The following is a 16,662-nucleotide window of genomic DNA, read 5'->3' as shown; positions in this document are numbered from 1 at the left end:
TCTGATCCATAGGGATGGGACTGGTGCCTATGAAAAAACAGACTTTGAGTGTGGTGGAGACATAATTTTCAAAAACACACTTGTTTCCTTAGGTTCTATGCATTGCTTATCCAAATGAGTAGGATACTGTATGTGAGTACATTCTGGTCCGTACTTGGATTCCCTCTGTACAACATCTATCGTCATTTCCTACCTTGTAGAAAGGAATAGGGTTCACCACAGCATGGCATTTCTCAAACACTGTACCCTTCTTTGTAAGAATGGAGCAATGAGTCTCAGCAGATATTTCTAATGAAAGTAAATCATGGACATTAAACAGAGAAAGTTAGGAAAAAGAAATGAAAAAATGAAAAAGAAAAAAAAAAAACCCTGAACATGCTATCTAGCTGAGCTTTTGGCAATGATGGATTGAACAAAAGGACAACTTCTTAGCTTGTTAGCTTGCAGACTATAGTTTTGTTCAAACAGCTCAGTAGGGCTTGCTTCCCTCCCCCTCCGCTTTTTTTTTTTTTTTTTTTTTTTAAGACCAATAACAACAGAGACTTGAGAAGGCAAAGCCTGGATTTCAGTCACAGCACTGCTGACCAAGTCTAAAACATCCATGGATATTGCAATTTCACTGGAAATATCACCAAAAACCTCTCATTCATGAACTCAATCCCAAATCTCTAGAATGGGATCTGAGAAGCTTTCACTAGGTATGTATTCTAGAAATCAGAAATGTCTTGTTGGTGACAGAATTTGTGATGTTCAATTGTCTGAGTCTCTGCTTCTCTCAAACTCATTCCCCTGGTATGGACTTACAGAAGTGTCAGACAAAGCTAGCTGGAGAGATCAGTTACAACAGGAGCATCTACTTACTGTTCAATTGACTCAAAGCGCAAGGGTCAGTATCTCTCTCTAAAGCAGGATGGCAATTTCCTGCCCTCCAGGAATCTACAAACAGGGAGGCTGTCCCTTCAGTGATATCCATGCTAGTCATGAAGTCATCTGTAGTGTCTCCATTGTAATTGCCACACAAACCTAATAACATCAGAAATACAAGGGATGGCTGAAAATTAAAGAATGTGTACACAATGGTCTACGTTTCATTCTATAATAGTGAGAAAATGGATTCAAAAGTTCTACATGGAGTGTCAATGATTTCTATAGGTCAAGCAGCCAGAGAATCTTGATTATGTACATATTCAGTCACTGAGCCTCTGCCTTCTCAAGTATAGATTCTCCACTTCTATTCAATGACTAATTCATACAGAAGTTTTGTCTTGTTTTTAGAAAAAAGGCTTTTTCAATGGTTTTAAATCATGTAAAAGAGAAAGGCCATTAAATACTTTTGCAGTTACACATGTTTTCTTACGTATATAAAATCTGTAGTGACAAAGAATATACATTTAGACTTTTTTAAAAGCTAAAGCCTCTCTGTAATTCCCCACAGATAATTAGAATGCAGGATATGCCTTTGTGGCTAATGTTGCTGTGCAATAAACATAAACATCTCCATCTGGTGCTTATCAGCTGAGAAGCTTTTAGATTCTTAGGCTTATTGTGTTTAGAGTGATTGCGCACTGCGTTCAAATAACCATGTGCTCCAAGATGTAGAGACCACACAGACTAATTTGTTGTCCCTTCATTGAGTCGTAAAGCACATATTGAAAAAGGCACACATAAAGCATGTGAAGAACAGTATTATATTACCCATGAAAAATGTCACCCATCTAATGTCTTTGATTCATTTCGAAGTTATTAGTGAAAAACAAATTCTTAGCACATTGGTTTTCCAATGCAGGTATTTTTGTTGGTTTTTCTTTGAATCCAGAGAAGAAAGTTGATTCCTTAAAGGATGAGTACTAAGCTTTCAAAATTACACTCCCTACATTTTCTTCTTCACATGGGGACTAGATTTCTTACCTAGGGTTCTGCCTCTGAATTGTGATCCAACTTTCACATAGGCCTGGAACACAGGTGATGTTTGAACTACAAGTTCCAGCCCGAAGTTTGTATACATTTGAACGTACATCGAGGATTGTCTAAAAATAGTGATGTCTCCTAAAAGAACAAGGATATTTAGAAATAGAGATTTTGGTGCATAGGATATTGCAAAGTAATGATTTTAATGCATATCTAAGTGTTCTAGCATTCTGTCTACAAGTTTCTCCTTCCACATGCAACTCTCCACAGAGGGACAGATGCAATTGGAAAGATTTTAACCTTCCCCTAAAACCTCTGCTATTGGCAATTGCAAGAGAAAAGCTGCTAAGCTGTGTAAAACAGACATTTAGTGTCATTTGGATTTTATGTATATTCCCTTTTCTTTACCTGATCTGTAAGGTAGCCACTTAAGTTCATCATCGTCAGTAAGGAGTTCATTCTGAGAAATCACAATTTTGTCCTGTAAGAAAAGGACATGGAATCAGAAGTAATTATCTGTACTGATGGTATTTGTATGTTCTTTAATTTAAACAATGGTATTGTCAATGACCTATATAATAGCAAAAGATTAATCCAAGCTTTTTCTCACGTTATTCCATACTGCTTTCAGTTTTCACTGTGAAAATACTCTAACTTCCTGAGCTGACGTGGCAACTGAGATCTTTACTGTGTGTGCATGAACTGGAACATATCTTTAGTATCTGTCCCCCATAATTTTCAGTTCAGGCTACTAGCAATGACTAAGTATTTATTTTGCTAATTTGGTTAATAAAATGCTGAATAGAACCTGTGGAGGGAATACTTACCTTTGTAGATAGGTAAATTACAGCACTAAGCGACGTCTCAGAATTAGAATAACCAGACTTTTCATATACAGCCATTAGGGTTCCGTTGTGTGGCAGGCTGGAACTCTGGAGGAAAATAGTGAAAAGGGAAGTCTGTGTCAGAATAACAATGATTTGTAGAATAAATGTGTATCATAGGAAGACCCCAGTTTGTGTTCCAATAGGAAACGAAAGACAGACTAAAATATATCCATTTGATATTGTGTGTTTCTAGACTGCAGGAAATTACCTTCATAAGAACGTAAGTGCAAACCCCATGGAACCTGTATGATCTAGAATCAAACGTGGTAACAAAGGAGCCTCCTTCCAGTGAACACCTTCCAGGGCAGGGTAAGTCTTTGCAGTTCCATTGACCCATTGTGCATTTACTGAGGAAAACAAGCAATTCTGTGTAAGGTTATTCTCACACTAAGGCACTATTTACCAGCAGACGATTTGATCCTCCTGTCTGGAGGTTTTGCTGTAGTGATCAACATGCAAAATTGGTTAGTGAACACAGTGTAATACACATATACATTCTGAACTTTCATTTCCACTGTTCTGAAATTTCTTTTCTTTATGCTTTAAAAACTCAGCTACTTCCTAGTAATGGAAGATGTAATTTGTATCACTTTTCCCCTTATACTTTCCATGCTTTGATTTTCTTTGTCTACGTATATCAGTTGAAGTTGTTCATCTTAATTAGAAGTTGCTGAACTCTTGTATGGATTGTCAGTAAACTTTCCTGAATAGATTAATCATGAAAAGTGAATTCATTGTTACAGTTCTGAGGATCAAATTCCATTATTTATCCTTTATGATAGCAAGAGAAATAACACACAGAAAAATTATTCCACTTTTTTTTGGAAAAAATTTTCATATTTAAAAATATTGTCCTAAGTAATTATTTTCTGTTGCAAAACAGAAATTCAGTTTTCAGCACTGATTTGGTGGTCAGAAACACTGAGATTTGTTTTGTACTAATTTTACCTCCACTTTCACAGAGGAGATAAAAATGCTACTGTTTTGTGCGGCCTGAAGGAGCATTTATATTTGTACAGATTAATCAGGAAATGAGACATGTACATCTTCAATTACAAATGTATGATTTGTGGCACTCAAAGAAGGAGGCCTCAGAGACGGTATGACACATTTGCAGCTGCTCTCCGAAAAGTTAGGCTGAATTTTCCAATCGCTTGGTGAAGATACTCTCCATCCTCTCATGAAAGTACCTGTTGCTACTCACCAGGTCCTACATGCTGCTTTCATTGTCTCACCAGGAGCATAAATTTTCCCATTCAGTGTACATGGACACTGCTTAATGTGAACACATGTTCTGTTCTTTGAGATGTCATCAAGAACAGTTCCTGCCAAAGAAGATGATAAACAAAATAAATTTCCATATCCATACTTAGCACTAAAGCTATTATAGCTTGAATGCCTTCCAAAATTAGCTTGAGAATGCTATTCTTGCCCATACTTAGAGATATAACATGCAGGACATTTTCTTTTAATTAAAAAAACCCTGACTCTTTACAAGTGATAACAGTATCTGGCTACTTTGTTATATGAAAGTGCAGACAATTGTCTTCACTTGAAATTTGAACTTACTTTGAAATAGCCAAAAGCCTGAATGCTACTTTTTTCAAATTTTATTTTTTGCTATGACATATTGAGTTGGGAATTTTGAAGAATGGACACGTTCTATTTCCTAGCATACTAAGTCTAGTATGTAGCTCACAACACATTACTTTTGACTACTATAAAATGGTGATGAAATTCATGTAAACACCCACATCACAATAACCTTGGAGGATATTTCAGTTCTGAAACTTCAAGAAACTATGCAAATGATAGTCATAATTACAATTTTTGTAGGAAGTTTATCTTGAACTGTTTTAAAGGGATTTTACAAAATGCGCATAATATTGCAGAACTTCTCTGAGGTATGCTACCTCTTGCTGGTGCCCTGAAAGGCTAGATACCTGTTTGGGATAAGAAATTAATTAAGCTTACTCAATGCATATTATAGTACAGAACTTTAAGCAGGCAGCATATAATTATCCCATCAAGTATCACAGTCTTGTGAGAAAAATGCTTTCACAGCTCTATTCTTGCAGATAGTGACCAAAGATCTTTAAGGACCATGGACTATTCAAGACTCCAGTTATATTATCTTACCCAAGAAATGGCAGCTCTAGCAGCACAATGCCCTGAAACGCACTGCTAGTTCATTATTAAGAAGTCTATTTCACTTGACTGGATATATGCCAAAAACATTTGTATAGGCCATTTAGGATATGCTGAATACAGAAATGATACCTTCTGGACAAAAGCAACCATAGGTACAGTGACTGGAACAGCTGTACTCTGGGTTGGAACAGGTTTTAATACATGGAGAACCACATTCCTCATAGATTTGGTTAGCAGAACATTTTCCCACAGCTGCAACAAACAGTGAAAATGTTAAGATTTTAAAAGTGTAAACATAGGAGAATCTCTCATCTACCACCTAGGATGGAGAAGACCTTGTGACTTCTGGCACTAACCTTCTCTTATTCTGTCTCAATACTCAATTCATCATCTGAGTGTTCATCATTACCATCATATTCATTCTAGCTTTTATTCATTTTTCATGCCCTGTTTATTAGAAACTCCTTTCAGAAGCTTGACGAATGGCAAACACTATATTGCAGCCTAATAAACTGCCACAAATCAGATTTTCTGTAGTACTTGAAGGATTTAAATTATATAACTCTTGATCTTCTGTATGGTTCCTGCTTCTCAGACATTATCTGCTTTTCAGAATGCAGCTACCAAGCAATTCTAATATATGGAACTCAGAACATGTTTTATTATGTGATAAATTCAAGCAGAGATTTTTCCTTATCTGAAATTAAAAATAAGTGAGGAAGGGAAAGAGAGGTAGTTAGAGATGAGGCTGACAAAGAAACAATAAAGACTAAAAAGTTCATTGCCTTTGTATATTGGGCATTTATTCACAAATTCTTAGATTCTCAGCTCTGTTTTTTTGGGAAACAAGGTTTCCCATTCCCTTTTTTTTTTTTTTAAGCTTTGCCTTTTATCACTTTACTACCAGACCTAGTAATGGTCTACTGGCAACATGAAAACTTCTATGACTTGGAGAAAACCAGGCTATTATTTTACTGTGATTAGTAAGAATTATTGTGCAGTTCTGTGAATAAACACAGTGCCTTACTAATATTTATCTGAATCTATGAAATGCCACGAGGAGTTTACAATTTTGAAGGATTAAAACCAACTGCAGACCAACCAAAGAATAAAGCTGGTTACCAATTTATGTAAGATGGATAACCTTGGAGAAGAGGGAAAAAATTATTTTAGAAAGAAGTGCAATTTTAAAGTGTCAGGGATAATAATGGAGCTTAGTGGGAAACGTTTTCAGTAAGTAAGAGGAAAGAATGAAAGAAAACTCAATGTCAAATACAAAACAAAAAATGAGGAGTGGAACCAGTACATGAAGATCAAGAGGAGAATAGAAGAATACGGCACCAGAGATGCAAGGAGGGCAAAACGATGTAAGGCCTCGTAAGCAACAACAGTGAGACGATAGACTGTGGCAAGTCAAACGATTTCAGGAATATAATTCAACTGGGATTTCACTATTTTTATGCTAAAATCTAAATGGTAGCCAATCTTAGAGATTTTTGCAGCAGAATAAGAATCAAGGGATAAGGAGAAATACATTCCTGTCAAAGCAATTTATTTTAAGAAGTTTCTACCTGTGACTATCTATTCATATAAAAGATAAATAAAACATGATTAAATGATATGCTTCTGAAGGACAATATCATATTAAACAAAGCCATTTTGAAACCTCCTCTTTTTTGACATGAGCTGCATCTCTGGTAATTTAATGTGTAAGTTGGCTTAGAAATAACAATATCAGTTAAAGTTACTTTTGACTTTTTTATGCTCAGCATGTTCTCTTGTAAAACAATGAATCCTGCTACATAACACTGACTATATATTGAAGTTTCAGGTGGGTTGAAAAAGACTGCAAAAAATGAATCAGAACTTTGATAACAAAGAGGCACTTGAAAAAAAGTGTGTCTAATCATGTACTTTTATATCAGTTGATTTAAATTCCTTTTGATCATCATTCTCCCTCTATGTAAAATATCATAGAATGGTTTGGGTTGGAAAGGACCTTAAAGATGATCTAGTTAAGCACAATCTCCTATGAATTAAACATTCGAACTTACAGCAGAAGTTTTCAGTTCTCCAGTTGAACACCATTTGATGAGACATAGCACATTGTCTTGAATACTCTGACAGCGTAGAGCAAGTGCAATTGTTTTGTCCTGGTTCACTGCAGTCCTGCATATCAAGCTGGCAACGAATGACAAACCCATCCTTTGGCACACTGCAGGTTGGTGACACCAAGTTAAGCAGCTGAGAGCAGATCATGGCCTAAATAAAAAGAGAAAGAAAATCCTTCCTAGTAGTGTTTCCCCCCTGTGAAAGCCACAATAGAATATCATTGCTAGTTATGATTTTCATGTTGGTTTGTTTGCTTTCTTCCCCCTACAGTTTAGTAATATGTATTTGACTTAAAATGCATGAGAAATTCACGAATAGAAGGGGATATAAATCCATTTTATAACAGAAGGATCTTGATATGTTGAATTAGTTCCGCTTCTCATTAAGCTGAAAATTGAGTCAGTCATTCAGTACCATCTCAGCCCTAAAAATGGCCGAGAACATCACAGGCGGGGAATTGTTGTCTCATGGAGATTCAGTTCCAGGACAAACATCCCGGACAGGAAGATTGCAACATTTATTCCCCTTTGAGCAAACATTTGATCCGTTTGTATTGCTTATGGTGTTGCCTACTGCAGTATAAGGTCTCAAAGAGAAACAATGTGAAAAGCTTAAACCTCCCAGGCAACAGAAGTTCTCCACCCGATCAAAGTAATTTTTCAGTGTGAATACAAGCAATATTTACAGAAAAATATCTTGCTCACAGGACCCACAGAAACTCCTGTTCTTTATTCCTGCTCTGCTTGTTAAAGAGACACTACTAAACTATTGTTTCTTTTTTTCTGTTCTGGGGAAAGGAGAATCTCAGAAGGATTCTAGCTGGCTCTTCCTCTGTAGTATGAAAGCTAAACTTTTTAGCAATACGAATGGTTTCTATGTTCAAACTAAGAGATTCTTAGATTGCTAGAAAAATAACATGAAATTATTAAGGAAAAAAGAAGAAAACCCTCCTGTTTCAAGAGAAAACTTTTTAAGCATTCTGTAATTACTAGTAACCTATATACAAATAAGTACATAAGAATTGCAAAGTAAGCTCATATTCTTGTAAGTACAATGGAACCAAAGAGCATGATCATTCTATGTAAAGTGAAATGCTTTTTAGAGGATAGCAATGAGTACTTGACATTAGGTATATGGTGACTTTATGACCTCCTAGGCAGCAAAAAGAACAGGTTGCTGAAAGAAACTGTGGAGTTTCCATCTCCTCAGCCTGGAAGATCCACCCAGGAGATACTCAAAACCTGCTAGGACATTGGCCTGGACAACGTGCTCTAGCTGACCCTGCTTGAGCAGAGGGGTTGAACTAGATGATCTGAGATCCCTTCCAAGCTAAACCATTCTGTGATTCTCTGAAATCTGTGTGGGAATACAAAATTTGAGTTTCCCTGGTGAAACAACTTCACAGGATCATCCTAAGTAGGATTTGATTACTGAATCTGCAAAATCTAAGAAATATAAACCCTTTTGTTCCTTGCTGCTACCAGGCTTCCTCTTTCAACCATAGTTACATGGATGCGTCACGTTGCAGGCACACTGATTTTCTTTTCATCTAGGACTGGAACTGATAGCAGTTGATAGTGGTTGGCCCTGTTATGAACACTGTTATCTGGGAATATGTTTAAAGTGTTGTTGAACATGTTCAAGTCTGTACAGTTTATAATGTCAGGTCTCTAGTTGTTCAATAAAAAGTTCTTTAAACCTTCACTGGTTTCCATGAATTTTCTGTGATAACCTGCATGAAATCTCGGAAAGCTGCGAGCTAAATGCTGGTAGGTTTATATGAGCAATATAAATCCAGCCTCAAAAATGCCCACGGTCCTTTTTCAAAATGTATTTTAATGCAAAGAACTCCTTCTTTGTATCATGCTACACACATGCTACTTTATCCATTTTCATGGAAGTCAGTTTTATGAAACCACTGCCTCTCCATTGCTGATTTCTATCTATCATCTTCCCACCTCTGTTAAGAATCATGCTGCAGAAAAGCCAAGAAGATCTTTCTTACATATTTTTTGTGAGGAATGGTGGAAATTGGTATCTCCTCAGACAGGCAGATCTCTGATGGATCATCCATTTTTTGTAATGCAGCAAATTTATATGTATCCAACAATTTACCTGTAAATTGAAGGGTTATATTTTGTCAGGAAAAAGCCCACATGGATTTGTTTACTTGTTGCTGTGATGTAGCAAAACTCAGATTCTGTTCTTTGACTGTGAAAGGTCTTACTAATTAATCTTTCTCATGATAACAACTACATCTTTTGCCCTTTTACCTGGAGTCTATTCAGTAAAGCATACTTTTATCACCTTGATCACTTCTCTGAGCTATTTCCTCATCTATCACATTCACTACCTTACATGATACCAGCTGCTACTGTTTTTCTGCCATCTGTGTTATCTTCTGCCAGCTGCTCATTCACGCCTCTCCTCCTCATCCCCCATTCTTATATTTTCCCCTACATGTGGGGTTAAACTCATCACAACCCAAAAAATATTGTAAACTTTTTAGAACTCTTTTCTGTGATGCGTATAGAAAACTGCATCTGTCTGTGTTGATCTGAGATTAGTTTACTGTGCAATTTAATGTCTCTAAATTAGCACTGTAGTTCAGATTAGCAGTGTGCTTTTAAAGCAAATATTCCAAACATCCCTACTCTGTACAACTTGATTTCCATTGTGGAGTGGTCTTGGCATACAGAGTTCCTTTAAGATGAAACCAAGCCAGAAGATGTGCTCCAAGAGCATGTGTAACGAGCTCCAATGGCTAATGGGCATTAGTTCAACAGTAGAGTGACTCTGAAGTGAACCCCCCAAACCACATACAATGCAGATGTCAAAGTCCTCAGGCACCAACTATTTTGTTCTAAAGATCCACCCTTATCGGGACACACTGCTTGTTAATGTTCTTCTCTGCTATGTTCTTTTTATCATAGCCTCATTCTTGCTTCTGCCTAATGTAATAATTTCCCTCACTGTGCCTTGCTAGGAACCTAGACTGTTCTGAAAGTTAGGTGAGAGAGAGTGTGATCCTCACCCCCTGTTTCTAAAATATAAGAGAGTCCTTATCACTTATCTGAGGAACCCACAGTATTATCATCACAGCAAATAATAGTGTGTAGCATAATCATATGATAGGTATGTTGGTGACCTATGGGAGCACTTAATTCTGAAACTGAATGAGCAGTCAGAACAGGGTTAGTACAGTATTAAATTTCCACCTTGACTCAGTTTAATTAGTTCTCCTTCCATCTGACATGTCCTTAGTTCTTACCTTCGCTCACAAATTCATTCAATTCATAACCATCATAATTTCCACACATTCCACAGGTTTTCCCCATATATTTTTTTTCAGTCAAAACCTAAAATAAAATAAAATAAAATATTTAAAAGGATCACCCTAAGTAAAATTAGCTATACAGTATTACCTTTCTCAAACAAATTCAGTTCAAGGATCCAATTAAATGTGATCCTTCTCATTCATTTCAGTGACTTGATTGGAGGAAAACTTTTGGAAGCAGTAAATTCTTTTCCCAGCAGGTAAATAATGATTTTTGTGATTTTTTTTTAATTTAATGAAAGAATAATATTCTAAGACATTTACAGAGAATTGAGGGGGGATAATATTCTAAGGAGCCAGAAAAAATAGAAAAGGAAATTATGCTGTTTCCTTGCTCATATCTTTGTTGACAGCATGAATTTCAGGTTTGTTCTCTTAAGAAATTGAAGGTTACAGGAAGAAAATCTGTTTTCAGAAGAAGGTCATTAATTATCTATTGCTCTGGAAAGTAAAGTGCTAATATTACTACTGGCTATGATCAATGAATTATTATGATCAGAGGAAATAATCTGACTATATGTAGAATACAGTGTGTACCCATCACAGTAGCACTTCCTGTTACACGTGTGATAGTAATGCTGGGACATCTCCCAGGCAATTTATTACATAACAATCTCCCTGTTTTATCAAACTTACCAATTTAGAATTCAGTGTCTTTCGTGGCATTAATATCACAGGTCACACTGAAAAAATGTATCCTCTTCTCTAAAATATATATCAGGGATTTTGGAGGGAAAACATGAAAAGATTCAGAAAAAGGAAAGAAACAAAGGAGCTGGTAGGAGCACCATATGTTTGAAACCAAAAGATGTCCAGGGGAAGCACAGTAGAAATGACAAAACTGTGGCATATACTATTAAATTCTACACAACTTTAAACAACTTCAACATTCCTTTAGCAAAACATTGTAGCTGCTGGAATAGCTGGAGGAAAGTTTAAAATTTGTGAAAGTCCACAAATCTCAACACTGGTGGCTTTAGTTAACTACCAATGCTGGAAGTGAAAGGAAAATGCAAGTATAAAAAGCAAAGTTGTTTATTTCAAGAGGAATGGATGAAGCAGGAAAAGAATAAATATCAAAATAGTAAACACATGCAAAAAGCACCCATGAAGTCTGAAGAGATCTTGTCATTCCAGTAAGTCAGTAAGAATTTTCTCTTCTGCTTTATGAGAACATTTTACTAACCATGAGATAGTCATCGTTGTTCCACATGACAACTAGCTCCATCTCCATCAGCTTGGCCACCAGACGGATGTTGTGTCCATAAGGTGCTATTTGAATTCCATTGCTGGTGTAAGGCAATTTAACGACACTGTAATAAGGCGAGAAGAGAAACTGACCTTCTCATACCAATATTAATGCAGGTGCTAGTTACCTTTTTTGGATATAATACACATACAATCTGAGTACTTTCAGCAACACAAAAGAGATTTTTTTTTTCCTTTGCAACTGTGACATTTCAAGATACATTAAAATTTCTGTTGATTGAAAATCCATGTCAGCAGTTTCATACAAGAATCACCAGGAGATGGTTGCATAGTGATTATACCAGTGAAATGTTTGCACAGGACTTGGCATCTTCACTTGGTTTGGTTTTATTAGGGTATAGTTATATGTTTCAAGAACTTGTAACAATACAGTTTGTGTGGTAGAACTACTGTTGATTATCCTGAAGAGCTTCTATGGACTACAGACTGTTAATATAGGAATTACTGCTATGACTGAAAACTGACAAGATTAGAGAAACCCATAATGGGAATGTTGTAGCAGAATTAGGTTTTCATCCTGGCAGCTGAATTCTAATGCTATAAACTAACAATATTAAAGAACAAATATCTTTTCTAAGTACTCAGTAAGTATATGATACAATCATAGGAAAGTTGGTTGGAAGGGACCTTCTGAAGTAGCCCAGGCCAGCCTTCCACCTGAAGCAGAGCTATGTGCAACACTAGACCAGGTCAGTCATGGCATTTGGGTCTTGTGAATGTAGGACAAAAACATAAAATGCAGATTATTGGGTTAGGCCCATAGATTTATATAGGTTTCCTGGGACATAAACTAATAAAGGGAGTTTTCCTAAATACAGTTTGCTAAATTCAGGTATAGCTGCAAGTTGTCTTTTTGTTGTGATGGTTATTGTACCCAGGTAGGTACAATAAGATACAGAGAATCCACAGTCAATTATTTCCCATATCTCCATGTACTCACGGACAAAAATTCAACACTGCCTGTCTGATAAAAATGCTGAAAACTTCCCTGGAGGAATTTCCTTGTATGGGAGCAATTTGTCTAGAAGAACAAATGATGCAGAACCCAAAGTTTCCCATCAGCGTAATTCCTCAGCAAAACAGCTGTTTTCTGAACATAGTAATCCTTGGAATAATGTGAACAGTTAGTGGTCTCATACACAAGGACTTCTTTGGAGGCCCCTCCAATATTTCTCCATTGGATGTACAGTTCAAAGCTTCTCTTATACCCTAGATACATGTTATCTTTAGCACAGACAGTTCAGAGTTGCCTAATTCACAAATCAAATGAACTCTAAGCAAAACACAGGAATTTCAATTAATATCTAGTAAAGGGTATAAGCCGTTTCATCTGTGTTTGTAGTAGAAATAAGCATAAGCAGATGGGTAGTATGTAGGGGACTGTAGTTTCAATGTGAGAACTGTTTTGGTTCTCAGTTGGAGAACTGAGAAGGTTAGTTTATCCCTTTGCCTACACAAATGTACTCTAAGCTCGATTCAAATAACTGCAAATGAAACACTTATCTAGAGAGTGTGAAATCTTGACAGGAAGAAATGGGAGTCCAATTAGGAGTGCTAACTTCTGTAATTTGTTAATTCATTTTTGATACAAAGTAGTCGTCTTTAGTGCAACTGCTATATGACTTCTTGCCGCCTTTAAACACTTTTTTCCCATTGATCGCAGAATCTTACCCAACACTCCTGACAGAAATGGTGCCTTTCTCAACAATGACAACAGAAGGTCCCAGCTCAATAATGATCCTTGCAATTTTTTTGTCCAGCCCACGGCGGAACTGAATGTTGAAGTCTGGACTGGTTTCATCACATACAGTTGCAAAGATGTAGTTGCAGGTCCCAATGAAGTCATACTGGTATTTATCAAAGGTTGAAAAATGCCCTCCTCCCCAGGTAGAACAGGAATCCTTACTCAAAACTATAACAGAGAAAAATGGATTTAGGTCTCCTAACAGTGTATTTGCTCATTCTGATTGCCATTTCAAATAAAATAGCAGGAAAAGCTAGTAAGTTTCTACTCAGATTAATTATGTAAACAACATCCTAGCCATTTTTTTTTCTTGGTAACCTCAAAATTTTATCTCAAGTCAAGAAGTGAAGCAATAGTTGAAGTCAGAGCAATATTCTTATTTACTGTAAGCAGAGGAGAACTCCCTGGCTTCCTAGTTTGGGAAACACTTCCATTTCCTTCATGGGTAATATAAAGGTTTCCCTTCTTATTTCAGTCTGCTTGACCTGTTTGCAAAGGCGACAGCTTGCTACTGGAGAGACCTTTAGCATCTCAGGCACAACATTTACAAAGCTATCTATGGCATTACTGTATCACAATTCATTGCATAGTTAGATCACTAGATATACAAAGCCCAACTTTTAAGTCCCCACTTTTTTGGCTCTGTGTTTGTGTGACAAAGATCTAGGCAGCTTTGTAAATAGATGGAATGTTTTATTGGTTTTCATTTTAAAAAAGTAATCACTTTTCATCTGAATGGACAGATTTTAGGAGGTTGAAATGAATTATAAAAGAGAGATTCAACTCCAGCGCTTGATGTTAGATATTTCTATACCTACTTAAAGCATTTGAACAGTCCCTCTGAAGTTGATAGAACTACTCAAGTAAGTACAATCATGTCCTTGGTTACATATTTCCAGACTCAGATCATTGCGTTTAATTTTTTAATTATTTTTTATTTTGGAGTTATATGAAGCTCAGGTATCTTAGAATATATCTTAGAAGCAGAAACTATCAGGTAAGTTTAGCAAAGTCTACCTGCAATTTATATTCAATGCTTTAAAGCCAAAACATTTTTTTACTCTTTAAGAGTGATCAAATGACTACAGAATGCTACTGGTTTTATTCAGGTCACGTAGAAAATACTGTTTCCCAATGAGCTGTTACCTGTTGGCAAAAAGTACTCCTCTTCCATACTTCTGTTCTGTCCAGAACGTCTGACTGGAAAATAGGAATCGGCTAATTGTTATCATTGATCCTTCATGCCCAATTCCAGCTAGTTTAATATATTGTGCGTAAGTGATACTGACCAGTAAACCCCAGCCTTTTCAGAGTGTGCCAAGGAATAATTACTTGGGGTTGCACAATGGTCAGAGTGCAATAGGTTCCCCTTTCTATAAATACAGGAGTGCCTTCAGTGTATTTGTTTTTATTTAAATCTTATCAGAGAAAAGTAACAAATGGGAATGTCAATAACTCAAGAAAGCTTAAAACTAGATTATATATTTGTCTTTTGAGTTCAGTTTTTATTAAATGATAACTAGGGATTATTTTTAATTTGTGTATATCTCTGCCCTACTGTTCCTCTTGTTGTAAGAACAGACAGAAGACAGAGATTAGTTGCTGAACTTTTTTTTTCTTCTTTTTTGGCTGATCACAAGTACTTAACTATTTTTACCTTTAGAATGAACTTCATGTAGCTTTTCCATAGTTACGCTGAATGAGAATTCACCTCATTCAAGCCACTCTCTGCTTCTTCTGCCTAAAGAAATGCTTCTCATTACAATAAATTTGCATTTTATATAATTCTTTTTGTTCTACACCTCTGCGTTTTCCCCAAACTAGATTAAGAATTTAATTGTCAACCACTGAAATGCAGCAACTTTTGGAGTACAGAAAGTTGCTTTTTAACAGTATGCAACAGTAAAGCACAGCATTTTATTGTAAAACATTAAGATTATGGATTACTAGGAAGAATGTCTGTAAATAGAATATGACAGAAAAATTGTTCAGAATACTAGGACTGATATCCATATTTATTTTAGAAAGGGTCTAGTGAAAATTGAGTGTTTTCAGAAGGGTTATAGCCTTCTGTATCCTGTCTTAGCAGAGGAACAGCATGTCCTGTAAAATACAGTATATCATGACAGCATGATATTCTTGTCATGGGTGTGGAAAACTAAATGTTTAATGAATGAAATTTAAATTGAAAAGTCAGTGCCTCACATTTCTTCAGAAACGAACATGTGAAAAATTGTATTGGTTCTGATCAAGGGCTGATGTATCTCAGCATTTTATTTCCAGCGTGATCATTAAGAGACTGCCCAAGGGAAGAGTACCATCAGGGCAAGCACGTATACTTCCCCAGATACTCTCTCAGTCTTCAATTATTTTCAATTCAGGGGATTTTGTGAGGCTGTTGGGATTTGTCTGCTTACCCGCCTTGTGCTCTGGCTTCCAAGTACTTGTCCAACCTCCTTTTGAACTGCAGTGAAATTTCTTTGTAACAGAAAATACCATAACCACTGCTGTCAAAAGTTACTTTTAATCACAAGTGAACATTTTAATGATATCTGCCTTTCTAACAGTACTTCTGGTAGCTAATATTTTTAGTACTTTAAAGCTATAATATGTTAATTATTTTGTGCTTTGGCATGGCACACATTTTTATTCAAGACAGTAGTATCTTACTATCATTTGTATTTCTGAGACTCAGAAGGACTAGCACAAATTTGCAGTAAGTAGGTGGCTGGAGTTAATTTTGCTTACGGATCTGGGTGCACGCACACAAGCCATTCTTAGAAGTTAAAGAAAAATTCTGGGAAACTACCAGAACTGTGGCAACCATAGCTTCAGCTGGCACAGCTGTATGTTGAAGTGGAGATCTCTCCATACCCTGACTGCACACTGGCTGCTGGTTATAAAGGTGAGGAAGAATTATTCCATATTCTGATCTTTCACTTGCACATAAATTTGTTTTAACCTGCAATCTTTAAAATAATCTCATAGACCTAGCCTATATGGAGAATAAGCTTTATTTCATTTCCTGGATTTTGCAGCATCAAAAGAATCCATTTCCTAAATTCTTAGATAATATTAGGCAGTAATGTGCAGGAATGAAAATCAAACATCACACAAATTACCTCAATAGCAAATTTCTAAACATGGAAGGCTACTAAGCTGCTCAGAGTTTCTATCCTTAGGCATCAAAACCTCAGCATGGCACACTAAAGCACTTCCCATTTAGTGTAAAACTTACCAGAGTGAGACAACAT

At 36.3% G+C, this 16,662-nt stretch overlaps 1 protein-coding gene across 1 annotated transcript in view; it reads right to left on the bottom strand.

Annotated features, from left to right (window-relative positions):
* Nucleotides 1–15,096, bottom strand: part of LOC137663167 (mucin-6) — a 30,874-nt gene extending 15,778 nt beyond the window's left edge. The window contains exons 1-15 of the mRNA XM_068400077.1: nucleotides 15,066–15,096; nucleotides 14,555–14,608; nucleotides 13,336–13,576; nucleotides 11,582–11,708; nucleotides 10,330–10,417; nucleotides 9,064–9,173; nucleotides 7,001–7,208; nucleotides 5,076–5,198; nucleotides 4,000–4,120; nucleotides 3,004–3,142; nucleotides 2,736–2,840; nucleotides 2,317–2,389; nucleotides 1,909–2,046; nucleotides 862–1,023; nucleotides 194–288 (exon numbers count right to left, since the gene is read on the bottom strand). Of these exons, the coding sequence (XP_068256178.1) occupies nucleotides 194–288; nucleotides 862–1,023; nucleotides 1,909–2,046; nucleotides 2,317–2,389; nucleotides 2,736–2,840; nucleotides 3,004–3,142; nucleotides 4,000–4,120; nucleotides 5,076–5,198; nucleotides 7,001–7,208; nucleotides 9,064–9,173; nucleotides 10,330–10,417; nucleotides 11,582–11,708; nucleotides 13,336–13,576; nucleotides 14,555–14,608; nucleotides 15,066–15,096 (1,815 nt within the window). The remainder of the gene's footprint in view (nucleotides 1–193; nucleotides 289–861; nucleotides 1,024–1,908; nucleotides 2,047–2,316; nucleotides 2,390–2,735; nucleotides 2,841–3,003; nucleotides 3,143–3,999; nucleotides 4,121–5,075; nucleotides 5,199–7,000; nucleotides 7,209–9,063; nucleotides 9,174–10,329; nucleotides 10,418–11,581; nucleotides 11,709–13,335; nucleotides 13,577–14,554; nucleotides 14,609–15,065) is intronic.
* Between the last annotated feature and the right edge of the window lie 1,566 nt (nucleotides 15,097–16,662).

Source organism: Nyctibius grandis, chromosome 4 (genome assembly GCF_013368605.1).
Source record: "Nyctibius grandis isolate bNycGra1 chromosome 4, bNycGra1.pri, whole genome shotgun sequence".
In the NCBI taxonomy this organism is placed as follows: Eukaryota; Metazoa; Chordata; class Aves; order Nyctibiiformes; family Nyctibiidae; genus Nyctibius; species Nyctibius grandis.
Note: the sequence above shows the minus strand (reverse complement) of the source record. Positions and strands in the feature narration are given on the sequence as shown.